Genomic DNA, 23,283 nt, shown 5'->3' on the forward strand with positions numbered 1-23,283 from the left:
GGCTTATGCCCGAAACGTCGATTCTCCTGTTCCCTGGATGCTGCCTGACCTGCTGCGCTTTTCCAGCAACACATTTTCAGCTCAAGTATGCAAATTAGACAAAGTTGGGTTTGACTCGAACTCAGCACCGCCTTCCTAACCTGCAATCTTCTTCCTGACCTCTCCGCCCCACCCCACTCCGGCCTATCACCCTCACCTTGACCTCCCTCCACCTATCGCAATTCCAATGCCCCTCCCCCAAGTCCCTCCTCCCTGCTGGACACACTTTCCTCATTCCTGAAGAAGGGCTTATGCCCGAAACGCCGATTCTCCTGTTCCTTGGTTGCTGCCTGACCTGCTGCACTTTTCCAGCAACACATTTTCAGTTCTGGAATTACAGACTAAAGCAGCTAAGGACAACAGATTTCTTTTCCCTAAAGAGACATTGATTACACAAACAAGTTTCTACAACAAACAAAAGTATTTATAGGAGTGCCATTAGACTAGCTTTTTATCAAACTCTGATTTCACCATATGCCATGGTGGGTTTCAAATCCAGTTCTTCAGAACTTTAGCCTTGGGTTCTGGGTTACTAATCCAATATTATAAGCACTTTATTATGCCCCCTGTGCCCAGCAGTCATCATGGGCTAAATTAAATGCCCTTTCCCCAGAAGGTTTGGTGTTTAGGGCATTTAATTCAGTGGGCTGTGGCAGGTGGAGACCCAATTGCCTGCTTCTGCCCCAGTAGAGAATGGGAAGACTGTCCTATGGAAAGCTCAAAATGATATGCTGTTGGAGATAGCTGGGGTCTTCTGGAGGGGATGAGGTAGGTCCCTCGTTAGATACTCAGTGCATGATTGAGACCCACCATTGGAAAGGAGGGAAGAACCAGCTCTGTGTCCTTGCCGCCAACTCTCCCTCTTATGTTCCGCACATCAGGAACATCTCTCCTGCCATCACTTATCTACTTCTGGGCCCATCAGCAATCCTGGGTCTTAGTGGCTGCAGTACTGACAGCAGCCACCATTTCCTTGCTGTCACTACTGAACATCAAAGAACAGATGGATTTAGAGCTCCAGAGTTCTTGATCCCAAATCAGGCCTGATGCTGCATTTACGTCAGCAAGCTTTTTCAAAAGTAAGTCATGTGTGCCCCTCAGCTCCCCATCTGGCAGCAACATCCTTGACACCTACATTAAGCCCTGCCCAGTGATGGTGATTAAATAGGTCATTTTTTTAAAATAACAAATTTGTCAGGTATCCAATCGGTCTCATTATTCCATTTCTGTTTCCTTCACACATTTAGAGGTAGAGAATTATTGACCCTGAAGGCAGGAACACATGAAGGAAACTGGAGTTGTACCTTCAACTGAAAGATCACTTGAAGAGAATAGTCTCAGAGGGTTAGGTGTGGATGGCTGGAGGTGGGTGGGAGTTCTGTCTGTTCTGTGGAAACCGACAGTAAAAGGTGCACTGGTGGGATGAGAGTATTTCCTAAATTCTCCATTACTCACCTCCCCTCTGCCAAAAGTAAACTGACCTGTGACAAGATATTTTGCTCAGATCCATGAAGTGATGCTGTTGGAATTCAGATGTGTGTAGATCACGGTGATACATTTTATATTCATGAGATAAAAGATAGCCAATTAAAATCTTTTCTTTTTCCATCTGGGTGGGAGGCAAGTGGCATTGTTTTCAGTGAATAAAGGATCAATTGAATCCTCCACTCTGTATTTGGAACAGAGGTTAAAGGAAAATGTGATCTTCCCTTTCCTTCTCCTTCACCAATTACTCTTACGCCAAAGCCCATTTTATCCTCCAGTTCACCTTCCATAAATGCTTCGTATTAAGTCCTCGTGTCTAGTATTACCCCATCTTTACATGGTCAACTTGAACCCTTAGTGCACTGTTATTCACCTCAATATTGCCCAACCATCAATATTTACTAACACCCTCCAAGAATAGGTGCTGAACTGCAAAAATACCCGTATCATAAGTCAATATTTCTTCTCTTTTTGATAATTCCAATTTACACCTTTATTAGATCATATTTGTATTTGTTTAATTGCCATGTTAGCCACCTCCATTATTCTTGCACCATCAATATTTGTAAGTTAATCTCTCCTACCATCCAGTTTGTCACAAAGCTTTAATGTATATCTCCCCTCTCTTCTGCTTCCTGTTCTTGCTTAATATGCTTTACACCTTTAAGTCACTGCTGTTAACTGCAGGTAAGTTACCAATCTGAAAAGTTAACTCTGCTTCTCACTCCCAATTACTCCCTGAGTACTTTAAACACTTTCTATTTTTGTCTTTGATGAATTTTAAAACATATTTTACTTTATGTCACATCTACACTTTTCCAACTCAGGAAGCTACATCGGAACTGTGCTTGCAAATGACATGGATGAAGATGGATCAGTTAATACTCTTTTGAGCTTTAAAATCATTGATCAAGAACCAAAAATTCCAGAGGATGAAATGTTCAGTATTGATGATTTCAAAGGAGAGATCAAGCGTTTCCAAGGACATCTACTGAAACGCATTGCACCAGATTATATTTTAACAGTCCTAGTCAGCGACCAACCAGGTAAAAGGGAAGATCTGTATAAATCTCAACAAGCCAGAAGTAATATGATATATTGACACACACTTAGAAGAGTTCATGACTCTTGTAAATGCTTTGCTTTTATTGTTTTTAAATTGCCCAGGCCATCTAGGTAATTACTTTGTCTATCCCTTCCTCCCTTTTTAAACCACAAATAAGACAACTTCACTTTATGCAGTGAGGCCATTTTATTTTTGCACAAGCATAGGGCAGAATATTCTGAGACTACAGGAAGCAAGAAAGGAGGTGGGTGCCTTGACAATGAGGTGAATTGTCAACAGGACTAATTGCTGATCCTTCTCACCGCTGTGCAATTAATTTCTAATTGGGAAGGTCCATGGGCAGCCAACCCACCCTACATCCATTTAAGAGCCTTAAGTGGTGTTTTAAAAAATTCTCAAGGTCAGGTTCGTAGGAGAGTAGTCTGACACAGAACAAACGACCAAGAGGCGAGTCTGCTAGAATATAAGTGTTTTATTCCCCACAGCGTCGCCACAACCAGGTCTCGTACTTACAACGGGTCTGGTTTATACTCACTCTACGTGTTACCGGAACTGGGAGCCGTCAGTTCTCGTAGAGCGGTTGCCAACAACCCACGCTCGGCGGTTAAACGCAACCCCGGAGCAGACTCACCGAACTGGAGACTTTTCCAGCTGATATACTCTTTTCCAGATATAAACATTCATGTGAACAGCAGAGCAAGGCTAAAAAACACATTCCATTCTGGTTACATACAGATAAGAAGATTCACACGGGGAGGTGTGTAATAAGATTCACACGGGACTAAGCAACACCTCCATTCCGGTTAGATTCACACATGTATTGGGACATAATTTTTAACCGTTTCACCACATTCCACTGCTTGGCCCAATACATGTGTTACATTATGATTCACACATGTATTGGGACATAATTTTACACCACAAGTGGTCAATCAATGAACACTTAGTGACCATTTAAGGATCTCTTCTTGCCTCAGCTGCATTATTACCACCTCCAAATGAATCTGTTGACATGCAGCCTGTACAACTGGAGAGGCGTGGTGGTGAGAGTCGCTCAATCTACAATAAATTGTGCATGATTGAAAACATGAACCTTTGACAGAGGCATGACTGCTGAGAGCAACCTGAGAGGTACCCTTGTTACCAAACCGCTTTCAGCTGGACATTCCACCACAAAAATCCCCTTGAACATTTGTTAGTTTTTTCCTCTGACAAACTTCCTCTAGGGTGATGCTGAGTGCATATCTTGGGGTCCTTAGTTTGGAGGAAGCTCCACAGGGTCTCACACAGAAAGAGTTAACTCAGGCACATCTGGTTGCAAAGACCTTGGGTTAGATTTTAAAAGATCTTGCATTCTGCAAGATTCAAAATTCAGAAGTAGTTCAATTCTTCACTCATGGTCCTCACTACCTTTGCCATCTACGTTCTTGACCTACCTTGGATTCCCTTCCTCAGTCTATAATTTACATGCTCAAATATTTGCATGGCACATATTATACCAAACAAAATTTGTTGTAATTTCCAGATTATTAACAGTCATTCTAATAACAGTTTGTATTATTTAATGATTAAAGCTTCTTGTTCCTTTCCTAGGACTGTCCACTGAATGCATTGTCAATATCTCTGTTATTGATATCAATGACAAGATTCCTATCTTTCAGAAATCAGAGGTAAAAAGTAAAGAAAATTTCACCAGACCAGTAATATTTGAAGAATGTAAAGAGGGTGCATTATTGCAGTTTATTGCAGCAGAATGTAGGACAAGGCCTGATTATGGATTAGAATTTACTTATGTTAATGTTTTATTTTTATCGACATACTTTTGTCCGAACACTACAGCCAGTATAGTGCAAAGTAACATACATCAATGCAATTATTAACACACAAGCTGTTGTTCTTCATATTTGGATCCAGATTTTGGCTAAGATCAGCAAGTCAATGTTAAAACCTATTTGTTTGAAATGGTTTACTCTCAATATTTCTTACTATATATTTTTGCTGTCCCTACATTAAACAAATATGTAATATTTGAAATTTGGGATACTTCAAGATATATTGTTTGACAAATATAATTTTAGGTGACATTGGTTGACTCGTTTTTATTGAGATTGCTTTTGAAGTTTGAAAATTACTCATTATAGTCATTATTTGTTTCCGTCCTTGCAGGCGTAGTGCAAGTTAAATAAAATTTTACAAAAAAAATGTTACGATGGGAGAAAGGTAGCACCTTATAAGCTACATGTCGTAAAGCTTATGTTAGAAGGCATGAACCTTGAACATCTTAAGTGTCCACGTCAGCAGAAATGACTGGAAAGTAACCTTGTACAAACTAAGGCCTTTATCAAACTTGAGAGCAAACTAGAATGTAAAAAGATCCTTGTATACAGGATAAATGAAATTCTAAGATTAGAAGATTTCTCTTTTTTGTACAAGAATGAAGTGTAACCAGTGCATGTGCATAAAGATTGATGATTTTCTGGATATAATGGATAGATGTGGGAGAGCAATGAGAGACAGCCGTTGGGCCGAGACATGGAACACAGCCAGGACAGAGTATTGTACAGAATTCTGTTTAGACAATCTAACACAGAGATTGTTTGGATAAATGCAAAGTTCATCTGTGTTCTTGAGTCCTCTTGTGGTTTGTGTAAGGAGCATAACCACAACAATTGAAATAGTGATGGAACCTCAGATAAATGTGTTTAATACTAGTTAGCACAGGAGTTCAAGGTTCAGCTGAGTTTCTTGCATCATAGAAATACAAACACAGCTTATTAAAATGCTTGAAAACTTTTGATGTTCAGTTGGTCTATTTATAGCCCTTTCAATTGAGATCTATCTCAATCAGCCATAATAAATCCTGTTTAGGGCCTTCTTTTGATGCAGTGTTAGTGCCCCTACTACTGTACTGGGAGGCCTGGGTTCAAGTCCCACATGCTCCTGTAGTGTAATAAAATTGATTTGAAAAATAGGTTAAATTAAAATAAAATCCTGCAGTGACCTCTGTATGCTAAGTGGCTGTGCAGCCAATCTGAGCTTCCGTGCACACTGAAGAAGGGTCACTGGATTCCAACATGGAGACTCTGCTTCTTCTCCCCAGGCCAGCTGAATTTCCCCAGCAACTTCTGTTTTTGTTTCGCATTGACTTCCAATTCCACAAGTCACTGCCATGAATGGACCTTAGAGGTCCACACACTGACAACAAGCAATTGAGGGACATATTCTTAACTAAAGGCAAAACTATTCTTATGAATGTGCCTTTACTTGCTAATGCTTTGTGTTCTGATTTTGCTAGTACGGTCCCATCACTTTACGAGAAGATATTTCATTGGACACGGTACTGATAGAGATTCAGGCAACAGATGATGATGAGCCATTCACAGGCAGCTCTGAGATTGAGTATCATGTTGTAGAGGGTGATACCAATGGGACTTTCAAAATAATAACCGATCCAAAAACAAATAAAGGAAGAGTGCAGCTGGTGAAGGTAAGGTTTTGAAAAGCATTATAGCTTTTGTGTTTGCAAAGTAGTTTGTGTTTGTAGGGCTGCACTTTTGAACTGTTTTCTTATCAATAATTTCCTGACAATCAACTGCTGAATCCTTTGTAACGATTGAGCTCAGGCTGGGTAAAGCAATGTGATACTTTATACTCTTGTATTTATATTACTTTTATGTTATTTCTTTCTCTTTCACCTATTCTGTGTTGTCTATTCCCCATGAAATACCCAAGAAGAAGCCAATGAGCATGGGGGTATCATAAGCTCTAACTGTACAAACCGTGAAGTTGATTAGCTCCTTCTAAAGGCTATGAATACATTTCTGGCGGTAATGGAATTTGGGTTATAGCATTAGACTTAGAAAATAAAATGCTTACTATAAATGTTTCTGATGGTTAATGCTTGGCTTTATGGGAGAGCTAAGAAGAAAGTCAGGAAAATGTTTGTGAAGAACATCTCTTCTGGGCTGCATGTGAACTTGGAGTGGATGGGAAATATCCAATTATTGTAATCTAGTAGGTACGAACCTGGAAATAGTTCAGTGAGCGCATTTGGGCTAGGAAGGGGTGAATTGTTATGCTGTGCAATTTTGTTGTTAGCTGGTTTGAGGCTTTCAACGGTGGGACAGTGATATCTCAAGAACTCTGTTTCCCTACACAAACACTGTCTTGTGGAATACAATCCGCTTGGATAATTAAATTGGTTTAAAGATTGCTTCTACTCTCTGCCTGGAGTGAAACATTTTCCTTTCTTTCTCTGAGGTTCACTCTCTTGGGTTTCCCCACCATCAAGACTGTTGTTAGCTAGATAGCAAAGAAGAATTTTCAGTGATGCAATGCTCAGCAAATTCCTCAGTAATATCCCAAAGGAAACAAGGGGGTTAAAGATTTTTCGAGTTAAGCTAGAAAGTGGAGTAACCAGATCAACCTTGAACTTACTGAATGATGAGCAGGCTTAAATGGCCAAGTGGTTCACTACTAATTTGTCTGTAGTGATCACTAGTGAACTAATCACTTCTGATATCTGATTCGGCACTTTTGTAGTGCCTTAATAAGGTATACTGAGGTAACATGGAAATGTCCTCTTAAACACCTCTGCACCTCTCTCTTTAAAACCTGTGTCAAATTACGTATTGCCATATCCAAGTGTGGCTGACTGTCATACTTTTCATTCAGATTCATTGAGGTGTTTCGAGATATTTTGCTACATTAGCGATGCTATATAAATGCATTTTTTTCTCAGAGGGTGTTGAATCTGTGGAATTCTTTACCTTGGATGGGATTGTAAAGCATATTCAGGGCTGAGGTAGACACAGTTTTAACAATTGGTAGCAATCGAGGCTAATGGGGAAAAGACAGGAAAATGTAGTTGAGGATTATCACTCAGCCATTGTCTCATTAAATGGCAGAGCATACAGGATGCATTGATTAGTCTACTTCTGCTCCTACTTCGTATGGATGATTTTAATTTGCATTTGGATTGGAAAAATCGGATGGTCAATGGTAACAAGGAAGAGAAATTTGTGGAGTGTGTGAGGAATATACTGTAAAACTACACAAGAACATGATATTTTGGGTGTAAGGTAAAGGTAAAGTAGCCATAATCTTACTGGACCACAGAGCTGTTCTTTCATTAAAGAGAAACAACTTGTGGTGTTTTAAACCTAGAGTCACCAGGCCTTAGGCAAGGGAAGAAGTTGAAAAGGAAAGTCCTTCATAGTAAATTCAGCTGGTGCAGGTATTGAACCCACACTGTTGATATCACTCCATATTGCAGTTGTCCAGCAAACTGAGTTACTAATGTGCAATGAGGTAGGATTAATAAGAAATTTCATAGTTAAGGATCCTCTGGGAGTGTAGCAATCATAGTATGATAGAATTTAAAACTCTGCTGTCAAACCAGTGTCTTCAGCTTAATTAAACACAATTACAGAGGTATGAAGAAAGAATTGTCTTTAGTAGGTGGTGAAAATGGACTAAAGGAGATGTCGATGGATGAGCAGTGGCAGACATTTAGGCAGATATTTCATAACATTCATAAAAAAATTAATTCTAATCAAAATGAAGGACTCAATGAGAAGCATAAACCACCCATGGTTGACAAAGGTGGTCAAGGAGAGTATCCAATCAAAAACAAAATGGTTTAAAACAAGCGGTAGGTCAGAATATTGGGATTTTTATTAGGGGCCAGCTCAGATGGCTAAAACACTAACATGAAGGGAGAAAATTGATTATAAAATTAAATTGGCAAAAAATATAATAACAATTAACAATAACTAATGGATAAATAAAAAAGAGAGTAGCTAAAGTAAGTGTGAAGGATGCAGCTGGGGAAATAAAAACAGAAAATAGGGAAATGGCAGATAATTTAAAACAGTATTTTTTATGGATGCTATAAACATCCCAAAGATATTAAGTAAGTGAGGTGCTAATGAGAGAAAAGGTATTGTAACAGACTCAGCATATGGCACAAAGTATTGACAAACTAATGGTATTAAAGTCAGACAAGTCATCAGGATCTGATGGTTTGCATCCAGGGGTTTTAAAGGAAGTGGGTACAGAGATATTGGTGGCATCTGTCAAAATATCCCACAAATCATTGTATTGCAAGAGGCTTCCAGTAAAATGGAAGCTGGTAATGTGATGCCCCTATTCCAGAAGGGAGGAAACTATCAGCCAGATGGCCTAAAATTTGTCATTGGGCAAAAGCTAGAGTCCATTATTCGAGAAGCAATAACAGGACATTTAGAAAAGCTTGATTAAAAACAAGTAGAATCAAAATGGGTTGTGAAAGGGAAACCATGTTTGACATACTTGCTCGAGTTCTTTGAGGATATACAAGCAGAATTGATAAGAAGTAACTAACAGATGTATTTGGATTGCCAGAAGGCATTCAATAATATGCCACATGAAAGGTTATTGGGGAAAAAAGGGCTCACTGTATTAGGGTAATGCCTTAGCATGAATTGAGGATTGGTTAACACTCAGAAGACAGAGTGTCTGTATTAATGGATCGTTTTCAGGTTAGAAATAAGTAACTAGTGAAATAGCACAATTAATGACTTGGAAGAGGGGGCAGAGAATAGTGTATCCAAATTTGCTGACTATGTTTTTGATGAGAATATATAGAATCTCTAATGGGAGATAGAAAAGTTGAGTGAGTGGACACAAACTTAGTAAATGGACTTTTATGTAGAAAGTGTGAGGTCATGTATTTTGGTGGGAAGAATCCAAAGGCAGGCCATTATTTAAATAGAGAGAGAAAAAGAGAGAGAGAGAGAGAGAGAAACTCCAAAACATGCAGTGTGGAGAGATCTGGGTGTTTTTATGCATGAAACACAAGAAGTTTGTGTGTAAGTAAATAAGATGACAAATGGAGTTTTGGACTTCATTGTTAGGATATGTAAGAATAATGAAGTATTGTTACAACTGTACAAGATTCGGGATGTAAGTTTGCATGCTGAGCTGGAAAGTTTGTTTTCAGATGATTCATCACCATACTAGGTAACATCATCAGTGAATCTCTGGGAAACACTGGTGTTAGTGACTCGCTTTCTATTTATGTGTTTAGGTTTCCTTAGGTTGGTGATTCCAGTTCCTTTGGTGATATCATTTCCTGTTCTTTTTTTCAAAGGGTGGTAAATGGGGTCCAAGTTGATGTGTTTATTGATAGAGTTCAGTTGGAATGCTGTGCTTATAGGAATTGTCGTGCCTGTCTCTTTTTTGGCTTATCCTAGGATGAATGTGTTGTCCCAGTCAAAGTGGTGACCTTCTTCATCTGTATGTAAAGATACTAGTGAGAGTCGGTCATGTATTTTTGTGGCTAGTTGATGTCCATGTATGCTGTAGTAAGCTTTCTGCCTGTTTGTCCAATTACAGTTCTTGCAAGGTATTTTGTAAATGACTTTAGTTTTGCTTGACGTCTGTATGGTGTCTTTCAAGTTCATTAGTTGCTGTTTTAGTGTGTTGGTGGGTTTGTGGGCTACCATGATGCCAAGAGGTCTGTGTAGTCTGGCAGTCATTTCCGAGATGCCTTTGATGTAGGGGAGAATGACTTGGGTTTCTGGACATGTATTGTCTGCTTGTTTAGGTTTGTTGCTGAGAAATTGGTGGACTGTGTTCATTGGGTACCCGTGTTTTTTGAATACACTATATAAGTGATTTTCCTCTGCTCTTCGTAGTTCCTCTGTGCTGCAGTGTGTGATGGCTCTTTGAAACAATGATCTAATGCAGCTTTGTTTGTAGGTGTAGGTGTATTCAGTATTTAGTTCATACGTGTTCTTTTCCTGTCGATGCTGGTTTGAAGTTCCCCAATGTCTGTTTGCTCTACTGTGACATCTAGGAATGGCAGTTTGTTGTTGTTTTTCTCCTCTTTAGTGAATTTTATGCTGTTAAGATATTATTGATGGTCTTGAAGGTTTCCTCTAATTTGTTTTGTTGAGTGATGACAGATGTGTCATCTACATAGCGGACCCAAAGTTTGGGTTGGATGATTGGCAGAGCTGTTTGCTTGAGTCTCTGCATTACTGCCTCTGTTATCAACTCTGATATCGGAGATCCCATGGGTGTTCTGTTGGTTTGTCTGCAGGTTTTGTTATTGCAAGTGAAGTGGGTGGTAAGGCATAGGTCCAGTAGCTTAACAACATTGTCCTTGCTGATGAAGTTGGTGGTGTTTGGAGTAAGCGTCTATGGTTCTAAAAGTGTACTCATGTTTCCTTGGCCAGGTTGATGTTGATGGATGTGAACAGGACTGTTACATCAAAGGAGACCATTATTTCATCCTCTTCTATCTTGGTATCTTTGATGGTGTTCAGGAATCCTTAGGTGGAGTGGATGGAGTGGTCTGAGTCTTCTAATAAGTGTTTTAGTCTTTTGTGTAGCTCCTTGGCTAATCTGTACATTAGTGTTCCAGGTAGGGAGACTAAGGGTCTGAGGGGGGGCCCTCGTTTGTGAATTTTGGGTAATCCGTAGAAGCGTGTTGTGTTGGATCCATCTGGTTTCATTTTTTGGATGTCTGTCTTGTTTAATTCTCTAGATTTCCGAAGTTTTTTGAGTAGGGCTGTGATTCAGTTTTCTAGTTGCGGGGTTGGGTCTGTCACCACCTGTTGGTAAGTGTCAGTATCTGTAAGCAGTGCGTTTGCTTTCTCAATGTAGTCTGTTTGGTTTAAAATGACTGTCAAGCATCCTAAAGTGTGTTTGTCTTGTTTTTTTCTGCAGGTCTAGTCTTTTCATTTTCTGTGTGTGTCACTGTCTAATGTCTATGTCTTGTTATACTGTGTCCATCCATTCATGGTCTGTTGCATTAATGAGTAATGTTTTTTGGCGCGAAATTTATCAATTGTATTTACAGAGTCTGTTGTGGACATCATTAATCATTTCTCTAAACATTCTGTGGCCATTTTACTCTGCTGTTCTTTTGGCTAGTAGGGTGTTAAGGGGAGGTTTGTATTTAAGACATTTCATAGTAGCTTTTTCCTTAGGCATTTGTGCAGGAAGTACAGCTTTTTCGGGGTGGCGGTCTGTCAGATGGTGTTGGTTTCCTATTTTCAGACCAGTTTTAGCATATTGCCCCAGTAGGCATTAGCGAGTTTTGAGAAGATTTGTAGCTCAGGTTGAGGTTCTGGATGTAAGTTTGCTCACTGAGCTGGAAGGTTCGTTTTCAGATGTTTTATCACCATACTAGGAAACATCATCAGTGAGCCTCCGGTGAAGCACTGGTATTGGTAACCCACTTTCTATTTACATGTTCAGGTTCCTTTGGATTGATGATATTATTTCTTGTGGTGATGTTAGTTCCTGCGGTGATGTCCTTTGCTGTGGTGATGTCATTTCCTGTTCTTTTTCTCAGAGGGTGGTAAATGGGGTCCAAGTTGATGTGTTTGTTGATAGAGTTCTGGTTGGAATGTCATGCTTTTAGGAATTCTCGTGCATGTCTCTGTTTGGCTTGTTCTAGAATAGATGTGTTGTCCCAGTTGAAATTGTGTCTTTCCTCATCTATATGTAAGGATACTAGTGAGAGTGGGTCATGTCTTTCTGTGGCTAGTTGATGTTCATGTGTTGATAACAACATTATGATGTTCATAAGTAGAAAGTGGGCCACTAACACCAGTGCTTCACCAAAGGCTCACTGATGATGTTACCTAGTATGGTGATGAAACGTCGGAAAACAAACCTTCCAGCTCTGTGAGCAAACTTACATCCAGAACCACAACCTGAGCTACAAATCTTGTCAAAACTCACTAACTGTACAAGGTATTGGTGAGTCCACACCTGGAGTACCTTGTGCAATTTTAATCCCCATATTTAAGAAAGGATATACAGGCATTACAGACAGTTTAAAAGAGATTCATTAGGCTCATTCCTGGGATAAAGGAGTTAATTTATCAAGAATAATGAAACAGATAAGGCCTTTAGAAGAATGGGATGTGATCATATTAAAACGTACAAGATTTTGAAGGTGCTTGATAGAGTAGATGTTGAGAAGATGTTTCCCTAGTGAGGGTATCTGAAACTAAGTTACAGAATTATAGCACAAGGAGGCTGGCATTCATGTTTGAGATGTGAAGTAATTTCTTCTTGTAGAAGTAGTAAATATCTGGAATTCTTACTGTGGAGATTTGTGGTTATATCACTGAAAGTACTTACAATTTGACAGAGAATGATGGTTTGCAGATGATCTGGAGCCAAGGACTCTGTATGAATGGAGCTTTGGCTGGCAACAAGTAGCTGATTGGTTTGTGGGTTATTGATCAGTAATTGACAACAAAGGTCTTCTGCCTGCCAACAACAGTGTGATTGACTTCCAGGTAGCTGAACAGCTGGGTAGGAATGAATGTTTGAGAGAAACCATTGGATCCATGCAAGAGCAGGAGCTGTTTCCTTTCTCTGCATTAAAAGTACACCATTAGTCTGAAAAAAAAACAGCTTATCTCAGCAGTTCCAGTCAGCTATGACTCTTGACAAGGAAGTCAGAGATTTTCTAAAATGTGAATCACTACTTTGGAGAAGAAAAATAAGGAAGCATCATGTTCTGACACACAAAATGATCATCTCGATGAACCTTCCAGTCTCTTCCATCACCCATTGCATCCATGTGATATTTCCTATCTCTGTCTGTCTGTCTGTCTGTGTGTGTTTGCATAAGGGAGTGAGAGTTTTAATTAATAGATTTTATACTGATGGCTCATAATTGTTTATCTCTAGCTAGAATCTATTTATTTATAGCAATTTGCCTGGAGTATGGAAACCTGGTCCATGCTTTGTTAATCTGGGTCGAAGAAACCATAAATTGGGGAATCTTCCATATTTTAAAAAAAAGTCTAGCTTTTGTGAGTGAGTGTAACAAAGTGTGGGGCTTGACTGTGAGGTATTACTAAATAACACAGAAAGAAAACACAGGATTATATACTGCAAATAAAACATTGCACTGGAATTGGCAAACAATTTCTTGACAATGGCAGCATTGTCACTGTTAGTCTTAAAGAAACTTTCAAAGCTCAGGTTGATTGAATTGGCAGATACTGGTGATAGCATTGCCTAGTAGCATAAGAAAGGCACAGAAACTGAGCTGATAATGCAGAGGAAATACTAGAGAGACCAAATACATCAATTACTGAAGCATCAGAATCAGGTGATATTCAATTACAGTAAAAGCAGCTTGAGAATGAGGAGAAAAATTAAGAAACTAAAGTTGGCAGAAAAGAAGAAGGCAAGGACAGATAGAGAGCTGAAAAACGTGTTGCTGGAAAAGCGCTGCAGGTTAGGCAGCATCCAAGGAGCAGGAGAATTGACGTTTTGGGCATAAGCCCTTCTTCAGGAATCCCGAAACGTCGATTCTCCTGCTCCTTGGATGCTGCCTGACCTGCTGCACTTTTCCAGCTACACATTTTTCAGCTCTGATCTCCAGCATCTGCAGTCCTCACTTTCTCCAAGGACAGATAAAGGTAAGACAAGGGAATTGGAATTAAGGTGAAATGAAATTGAGAAGAATGGAAATTAAAAAGTTCAAATGAGAATTGCAAAGAGAAGAGCAAGTGAGGTAAAATGAATATTAGTTTAAAAGCTGTGGTTGGATCATGTAGGCTGATGTAAGCCTTGGTAGAGAGAATATTGGTCATAATTTGAAGTCCAGTAAGAAAATGCTTACATTTGCACAGTACACAGTCCTGCCAAGATATAACAATAAAGTTGATGTGTGAACCTAGGTGTTATCAGTGAAATTTAATTCTCTTTAGGAATAGAGAGACTTATTCCGCTTGAGATAGTTAATTGTTTTTACTGTCTGTTCCCTCAGCCACTAGACTTTGAAGAGTATTCATCTTACATGTTAACGATCAGTGCCACAAATCCAGAACCGCTTGTGGAAGGAGTGGAGTACAACTCAAGCTCTTTTGCCTTCCTGTTCATTAATGTGACCGATACTGATGAACCACCACAGTTCTTAAAATCTTTGTATCGAAAATGGATATTCGAGAATGCCTCCTTAGGTGATTTCTTGCTTAAAGTGGAAGCCAAAGATCCTGAAGGTGCTGAAGTGAGGTACTAAATAGTCAGTCTCTGCTTACTAAAACACATTTAAACATTTACACAAGCACAATGCCAGAGATTATTCAAGATCAGAGCCTCAAAGGAAATTTTTTTTTATTCATTCATGGGATTATGGGTACTGATGGAGGGGCCAGCATCTGTTGTCCATCCCTAAATGCCCAGAAGGCAGTTAAGAATCAATCACAGTGCTGTGGGCCTGGAGTCATATGTAGCCAAAACTCGGTAAGCATGGCAGTTGCCTTCTCTAAAGGACATTAGTGAACCAGATGGGTTCCACATTGGACACAAGCGGCTAAGATTGAAGACTTGCAGAATTATTTTTCAGAAATTTAAATAACAAGCCAAAGCCTTAGTAAAAAGATTAAGAAAAACATACTCCCAAAAATGGTAGTCCAATAATTATTTTGTTACAAAGCATTTAAATTATTCAATATAGAAATAATTGTGTGCACCATAGGAGCAAGCAGGCATGATTTAAACACATGTGATTAAACTGTCATTATGGAGATGTCACTGCAGGATGACCACGGGTGACAGCTGCATGTTCAAGAATTTCAATGTTTAGGAACAACTAGTAAGGAAAAAAAATGGAAGAGGGGTGACGCTGTTAATAAAGGCTAAGATTATTAAATTAGTGGAGAGGATCTACGATCAGAAAATCACAATATAGTCTCAGTTTGGGTAAAGCTAATAAATGGCTTCAAACACTGATTAGATTACATTACAGTGTGGAAACAGGCCCTTCGGCCACACCGACCCGCCGAAGCGTAACCCACCCATACCCCTACATTTACCCCTTACCTAACTGTACGGGCAATTTAGCATGGCCAATTCACCTGACCTGTACATCCTTGGACTGTGGGAGGAAACCAGAGCACCCAGAGGAAACCCACACCGACACGGGGAGAACGTGCAAACTCCACACAGGCAGTAGCCTGAGGCCGGAATTGAACCCGGGTCTCTGGCGCTGTGAGGCAGCAGTGCTAACCACTATGCCACCGTGACGCCCACTGGTAGGAGCTGTTTTTAGATCACCAAATAATAATGATAAGAAAGGGCACCAAATGCTTTGTACAAGACTAATAAACTGATAATTCAATCTATGTATTGACCTCGTAAATAATACTGCACAGCATAAATTCCTGCAATGTATGTAGATTGGTTTTGTAGAACAGAATATTGGGGAACTAAAGAGTAGGTTACATCAGATCAAATATCGAGTAATGAGAATGAGCTAATTAAAAATCCAGTTGGGGAGGATGACCATAATATTTAGAATTTTAGTTGAAATTTGAAAGTGCTGTACCACGGATTAGGTTAATTCTTTCTGAAACTAGGGTCTTAAATCTAAAGAAAGGAAACTACAAAGGTATGATGATTAAATTGGCTATGTTAGGTTCAGAAAATAAATTAAAAGGTATGATAACAGACAGGCAAATTAATTTTAACAAATAAAAAAAAAATTCAGGGTTTGGAACAAAGGTGCATTTGTTTGAGACACTGACACCCAGCTGTAAAGGTAATGCACGTGGCTAACAAGAGAAGTCGTCAAAAAAAACTAGGCAGTCTGAAAACGGGGTCACTTTAGAATTTAGCAAATGAGGACCAAGAAATTGCTAAAGAATAATAAGACTGTAAGACATAGAAGTAGAAGTAGGTCTTTTGGCCCATTGAACATCCCCTCCCATTCAATTAGATCACAGCTGATCTGTAAATCCTTAATTCCACTTTCCTGCATTTTCCTCATAACCCTTGATGTCATTACTGCTTAAAATTCTGTCTCTCACCTTTGAAAATACATAATGTACCAGCCTCAATAGCCCTCTGCGGTAAAATAAGATCCATCAATTCACTACTTTCTGAGAGAACAAATTCCTCCTCATCTCTGCATTATATTCATGATCACTGACTCTGAAATGATACCTTCTGGGCTGAGAATCTCCCACCAATTAAATAACCTCTCCATATCAAGCCTATCAAACAGCCTAAGAATCTTGGATCTTTAAATAAGGTCTCTTCTCATTCTTTTGAACTCCTATAGGTATGATTGCAACCCTTTCAACCTCTCTTCATAAGAAAGCCATTCTGTACCAGGGTATAAATTTAGTGACCATTTGCTGGGTTGGCCCATATGAATCCCTACAATGTAGAATCAGGCCATTTGGCCCATCAAGCCCATACTGATTTTCTGAGGATCATCCCAGCCAGACCCATTATGGGCACAGCGAAGAATCCACTTAACTTGCACACCTTTGGATAGTCAGAGGAAAATGGAGCACCGGAAGAAACCCACACAGACACAGGAAGAAGTTCAAACTCCACACAGATAGTCACCCAAGTGTGTAACTGAACCCAGGTCTCTGGCTCTGTGAGGGAGTGTACCATCCCAGGATATCTTTCATTCAATAAGGGAAACAGTATTCCAGCTGTGGTCTGACTTGTGCCTTGTATAGTTTTAGCAAGGTCTCCTGATCTTTATACTTCATTCCCTTTAAATAGATAGCAACAGTTGATTTCCTTTCCCTATCACCTGCTGAACTCAGATGCCAGTTTTGTTTCTGTGATTCATGCATTAGAACCCCGAAATCATCCTGTGTCACAGTTTCTCTGCTGTCTTTCCTCCCCACTTAAGTAATAGTTAGCTCCTCTGTTCATCTTGCTTAAGTGCTTGATCTCACAATTTCCCACATTCTATTCCATCTGAAATTTTGCCCACCTACTTAACCTGCCTATATCCCTCTGAAATCTCTTTGTGTTATCCTCACTACTTGCCATCCCACAAATGGGGTCTGCAATTTGGCTATAATACATTCACTTTCCCATCCATTTTATTGATATATATTGAAAGAATTGTGGCTCCAGCATCTCTGGTACTCCAACAATTACAGGTTGCAAACCAAACCACTTTTAAATATAGCAAGGAGTTAACCTGTACCCTAACTTTTATCTTGTTTAAAGGCAAGCATAAGGTGCTTTGCTCCAGGTGTAATTTGATTGGTTACACTACTTGGCTAGAAGGAAAACACTTTTTATTCTCACTCTACAGTTTAAAGATAAATAAAAAGGAAGAATTGATATAACTTTAACTCTATTGGAAAACCTGTCAGAATAATGGATTATTTAACTACTAAACAGCAACTACTCTAATATAATAACACCACATAACCCTTGGCAAGAGCAAAGTTAGTAAAACAGATTGTCTCACATGTAATTCTGGTAACAGAGATAGAACCCAAGCTTTTAGCTGTATGTGAGAGAGATGTACAGCTGCTTTCACAACTAACTTCCCAAGAACTGCAGGTTGGATTGTTAATGGAATCTGGTGGGATAAACCTGCCACTGAGATTTGGAATTCTTCTCATATTAACCCTCTGTTGCCCAGCATCCTTAAAGATGGTCATTACTCGCAATGTCATGTGAACTTTCACAGTGGTCAGTGCAAGCAAGCTGTAAGCATTTTGTTGCTTGAGCAGTATCTGTATAATAAGGGAAATTATAATGAAGAGAAATGTTTCAAAGTTATTTAGTACATTTAGTAACTTTTGTTAAAATTCATTTTATCCTTTAGCTGTTCTTTTGTTGTCAAAGTGCCATTTCAAATGATTTGGGAAAATCTAAACATAGCTGTTTAAATTTTACCATGTGACTGATGCAGGCAGATAGAGATTATTTGGATTGAGAAATAAGACTAATGATCTGAATTTGAATGTTTAGCTATAGCATACAAGATCCACTTCAATTGTTCAGGATTGACTCAAAAACTGGAGAAATCTTCGTTAAGAATGAATTGGATGCAGAAAAGCAAAATCATCTTAAGATTAAGGCTTTTGCAATGGAGAAAGGTAAGAACTGTATATTCATGCTTTGAAGAAGAGAATAATAAAACTAAATGAACATTATGATTGGAGTGGGAGTAGGCCAACTGGCTCTTCAAACCTGCTTTACCATTCACCAAGATCATGGCTAATCTTTTACCTCAAATCCATCCTTTACTTTCCCTGCATCCCTTAATTTGCTTAAAGTAAAAACAAACTTAAGTTTGCACCAGAGAGACCATTCCAATTCTGATCACTGTCAACATTGTGGAGGAACAGTAGGGGATTAATATAAACTAACAATGTTCTATGGCAACATGTGTATGATAGTTGGTATTTCAAAACACAATGATCCTACATTTTGTTCTGGTTTCCACCACCAACACAGCATGAAAATTGTTCTTATAGAATTTATAAATTCTCGTCGTTTATTTTCAATCTCTTCATGGCATTTTTGTGATCTCCTCCAGGCTCTCAATTTCTAAAATATTTGTGTTCCCCTAAATCTTGCCTCTTGTACATTCTCAATTACATGTGCTCTGTAATTGGTAGCTGTGTCCTAAATTGTCCAGGCCCTGAGCTCTGGAATTCATTCCCAACACTTCTCTACCTTCTCATTTCATTTTTTGTTCATTAAGATTCACCTTAAAACTACTTTGTTGTCTAAGCTTTTGTTTATCTGACTTAATGGGCTGAACTTACAATTTTTAAGACAAGTTTTAGTGATGAAAGTTTTACATTTCCATCTTGGGGAACACCAGTTCGTGAGATGAGATATTTATTGAAGGAAGCTTGGTGTCTGCTGAAGTCAGGTCAACCAACTTTGCAAAGCTTCGTACACAGGTCTGTTGGCTGAAGAATGCAGAAACGGGCACTTTAAAAAACCTACCTCAGTACTGTTCACCTCAGCTGTTAAAAAAAAGTCCAGCAGTCCTCACCCCTCACATCTCCTCACATCCACATTCTTCACATGCCATTTCCATATTACATCCTAATCAATCCAAACATGCCCATTGCTCCTTATATATGTATACCTTTCCTCAAGTCACCAACCCAACTCCCTGCCCCACAATAGGCAACCCCTCAACTCAGTCCAAAGTATGGTCATGCAGACGTCATTGTGACCCATCATGCTCCCATGACAAGCATTGCATTCTTTTCCAAGTGCCTAGATATCATTCAATTGTTGAAACAGTAGCACGCAGCTTGATTGACAGCTCTAGTTGTCTGATACCTCAATTTCACAATTGTTTTTCACAGAAGGTTAAGTGATTTCAAATCCCTTGCGTTTTCAAATATTGAAGCTTAAAGCATGTGGATGATTGCTTTTATTGCACTATGGTAGAAGGGAGCTTTTAAAAAACATGTTCATTTTAACATATTGAAAAATTATAAGCAACTCTCTTCCAAAGAAAACATTTTTTTACACATGCAACTCTCATGCAGTTGAGCTTTTTGCCTATATAAAGTGCATGATTTGGCATTAAAGTGCTATACTTTATCATGGAGGTACAAGGAGGCAAGAGGAGATTTCTGGGGCATACCTTGGCATGGGGTGTGTCAGGCAGACCTTCTGATCTCAACTTTCAAAGGTTCCCTCATACAGGTTACAGTTCATGCCATCCCTGTCAATCTATGAATCATGAATCTTTCAAAAGTTGGTTCAACTCCGTAAATATTGTGGAGAAGCATGTCACATTTTTTTTTCTGCAGTGGAAACAGTTGGATGTGAGCTTGCAATCTGAACCAGCCTCCCTCCCTAAAAGATAGCCCTGAAACCCCAGACATCGGGTCAGAAATCCCACAATTGGATCCCGACCACCATTTCTATAAGATTCACATGTCTACCTGACTTGGTGAAATTCTAAGCCCTCTCTTATGTGGCTCAATGCCACATTATATATTATAATGCTCCTGTGAGGTGCCTTTTGGATATTTCATTATTTCAATGGTGTGATTTAATTATAAACTGTAATTATTCAGTTGAATTTTATTTTGTTCTAAATATTTTTGAATAATACAATCCAGTATCTGCTTACATGATGGCGTAATTAAAGCTTTCATCCATATATTTAAAAAGATACTTTTAAAGCTATTGTAATTTTAAGATATTACTCTAGATTATTTTCTTGAGTTCAGGATTACTTTTAAACCTGTAAGTAGAATTTCCATTCTAATGAATCAACTTCCTAGCCTGTTTTATATCTAGTTTTGAATGAGTCATAATTCTAGAAGTGCCATTAAAAACTCAACTGATCCTCCAGGGAAGGGAATGTTCCAGACTCCACCTGGTCCAATTTTAATGGGACTTCAATGTGATTTTCTCAGCTGTTAAATATTTCACCATACCACTCAGTGTATGAAACCATTTCAAGGCAATTAGAGATGAAAACTAAGAGCTGGTTTTATCAATGACCCCACAATCTGAGAATGAATAAAAACTTGACCTCAGGATAAAATCATTTATGCCCCTAGATATGTCATGTTAGTTCTTTACAACTTTTAAGGTCCTGTCTTGCCTAACACAGTATCAGTTTATGAAAGTTTTACATTTCCATCTCAGAAACTGGGCGGCACGGTGGCACAGTGGTTAGCACTGCTGCCTCACAGCGCCAGAGACCCGGGTTCAATTCCCACCTCAGGCGACTGACTGTGTGGAGTTTGCACGTTCTCCCCGTGTCTGCGTGGGTTTCCTCCGGGTGCTCCGGTTTCCTCCCACATCACAAAGATGTGCAGGGTCAGGTGAATTGGCCATACTAAATTGCCCGTAGTGTTAGGTAAGGGGTAAATGTAGGGGTATGGGTGGGTTTCGCTTCGGCGGGTCGGTGTGGACTTGTTGGGCCGAAGGGCCTGTTTCTACACTGTAATCTAATCTAATCTAATCAGCATTGCACAGAGTCAGCTTACAGATCAACTTAGTGTAGAACATCAGCAAATGGATTGTTTAGCCTTTTTGACAAGACATCAATGTGACTATAAAGCACAACACTCGTGTACATAACATTTAAAGCAAACTGACAAAAAGTTAATCGTACATCTGTTTGAAACCAACATAACTACAGCAACAACTTCAGAGTGATTCATGCATGCAGAATCATATCACTATACAACCTTAAACCCGACTTCTCCACAAAACTGTCTCTCAAATCTGTCAGCAAGGATTTTAGCTGTCTTGGCAATGATTAAACTTTCTTTTCCACCCCACCATACTCCAGTCTCTCCATTGCTCCTCTATCTCCCTCAACCTAGCCCAGTCTGTAGTCTCTCCAGTGTTACTGCATGCCCACCTCACGTCAAAATCTCTCTTTTTATTGAGTCCCCAGAGTTGGTCATCCAGGATAGATGTGAGCACCAAATTAGTTTACAACTGAATTGGAATACTGAAATCAGAATTTGGTTTACAACCACATTCAGTTTACTCTTTGTTAAGCTCTAAACTTTGTGTCTGAGATCTTAATGGTCTTCTACATCTCAATGGAATGGCTTTGAAGTGAGGTAAGGGAATCACCAAGCTAGAAGAAGGAAGAGGTTGGGAAATAACAGACAATGTCTATCAGTTGGTCTGCAGTGGACCCCATACTGGTGCTGGGAACAGGCTGAATGAGAAAATATGTAAGGAATGGTGTTTGATAAAGTAGCAGTTAGAGTAAATGGGCTTCCTATTTCCATTTCAGTACACATAGCAGGAGATGTCATATCTATTGACAGGGCAGAATGACAAAAATTTACAGTTTTCTCATTTATAAGCAACCATTCAAACTTAAAGATATATTGAGGTCAGGAATATTGTGACACGTAACTCACCTCCTGACTCCTCAATGCCAGTCTACTATCAACAAGATACAAGTCAAGAGTGGAAAAGAGTACTTTAACTTGCTTGGATGAGTGCAGCTCCAACAAAATGCAAGAACCTTGACAGCATCCAGGGCAAAGCATCCCACTTGATTAACACCATAACTACCACCTTCAGCATTCAGTCCCTTTATCATTGATACATAATGGCAGCAATATATGTGTTTACAAGATGCACTCCAGCAATTCTCCAAGGCTCATTTGACAGGACCTTTCAAACTCACAGTGACTAACATCTACAAAATGCAAAGAAATATGAACACTGTGAATTCCCCTCCAAGCCATGTGTCATCCTGACTTGGGACTATATTGTCATTCTTTCACTGGGTCAAAAACTTCCTAAAAGCATTGTGGGTCAACCTACAACCTAAGGACAGCAGCAGTTCAAAAAGACAGCTCACCCTCACTACCTTCAGAGCAATTAGGAATGGTTAATAATTGCTGACCTTTCCAGCAACACCCACATCACTTGAATTAATCAAGATACATAAAGACTGATTCATCAGTTAATGATTGATCTTAAGTTTATTGTATTTGGCTTTCGTCCCTATATATATCACACAATGAAACTCATAATTGTATGAGTACGATGAAGATTTCTTTTGTTTGAGAAAACCACAATAGTTTATAGAAGGATTTGCTCCCTGAATATATGATTGCTAGATAAATATAATTATCTGTTTCCTGACTCATCCCTTTTATGGGATCCAGGTCCAAACCAAATGTTTCACTCCTCAAATATGAATTAATTTGAGCATAGGTCAGTGAGCCTTACATTAGCAATAGTGAAACTTTTAGCAAAGGTACAAAGGGACAGGATTTACTCACATTTGAAGATAATGGACTTACTAGGAATAGTCAGCATGGTATTTTGAGGGGCATGTTTTGTTTCATAAATTTGAATGAGTTTTTCAGGAAATAACAAAGATGATTGAGTGTAGGACAGTGGATGTAGTCTATATGGATTTTATTAAGGCATTT

The 23,283-nt window shown here is 39.1% G+C and overlaps 1 protein-coding gene across 1 annotated transcript in view; it reads left to right on the forward strand.

Moving 5' to 3' along the window:
- Nucleotides 1-23,283, forward strand: part of cdh17 (cadherin 17, LI cadherin (liver-intestine)) — a 96,269-nt gene that overhangs the window by 62,590 nt on the left and 10,396 nt on the right. Inside the window, exons 12-16 of the mRNA XM_043688147.1 lie at nt 2,352-2,570; nt 4,184-4,260; nt 5,886-6,077; nt 14,382-14,626; nt 18,350-18,477. Of these exons, the coding sequence (XP_043544082.1) occupies nt 2,352-2,570; nt 4,184-4,260; nt 5,886-6,077; nt 14,382-14,626; nt 18,350-18,477 (861 nt within the window). The remainder of the gene's footprint in view (nt 1-2,351; nt 2,571-4,183; nt 4,261-5,885; nt 6,078-14,381; nt 14,627-18,349; nt 18,478-23,283) is intronic.

This window comes from Chiloscyllium plagiosum, chromosome 4 (assembly GCF_004010195.1).
Source record: "Chiloscyllium plagiosum isolate BGI_BamShark_2017 chromosome 4, ASM401019v2, whole genome shotgun sequence".
In the NCBI taxonomy this organism is placed as follows: domain Eukaryota; kingdom Metazoa; phylum Chordata; class Chondrichthyes; order Orectolobiformes; family Hemiscylliidae; genus Chiloscyllium; species Chiloscyllium plagiosum.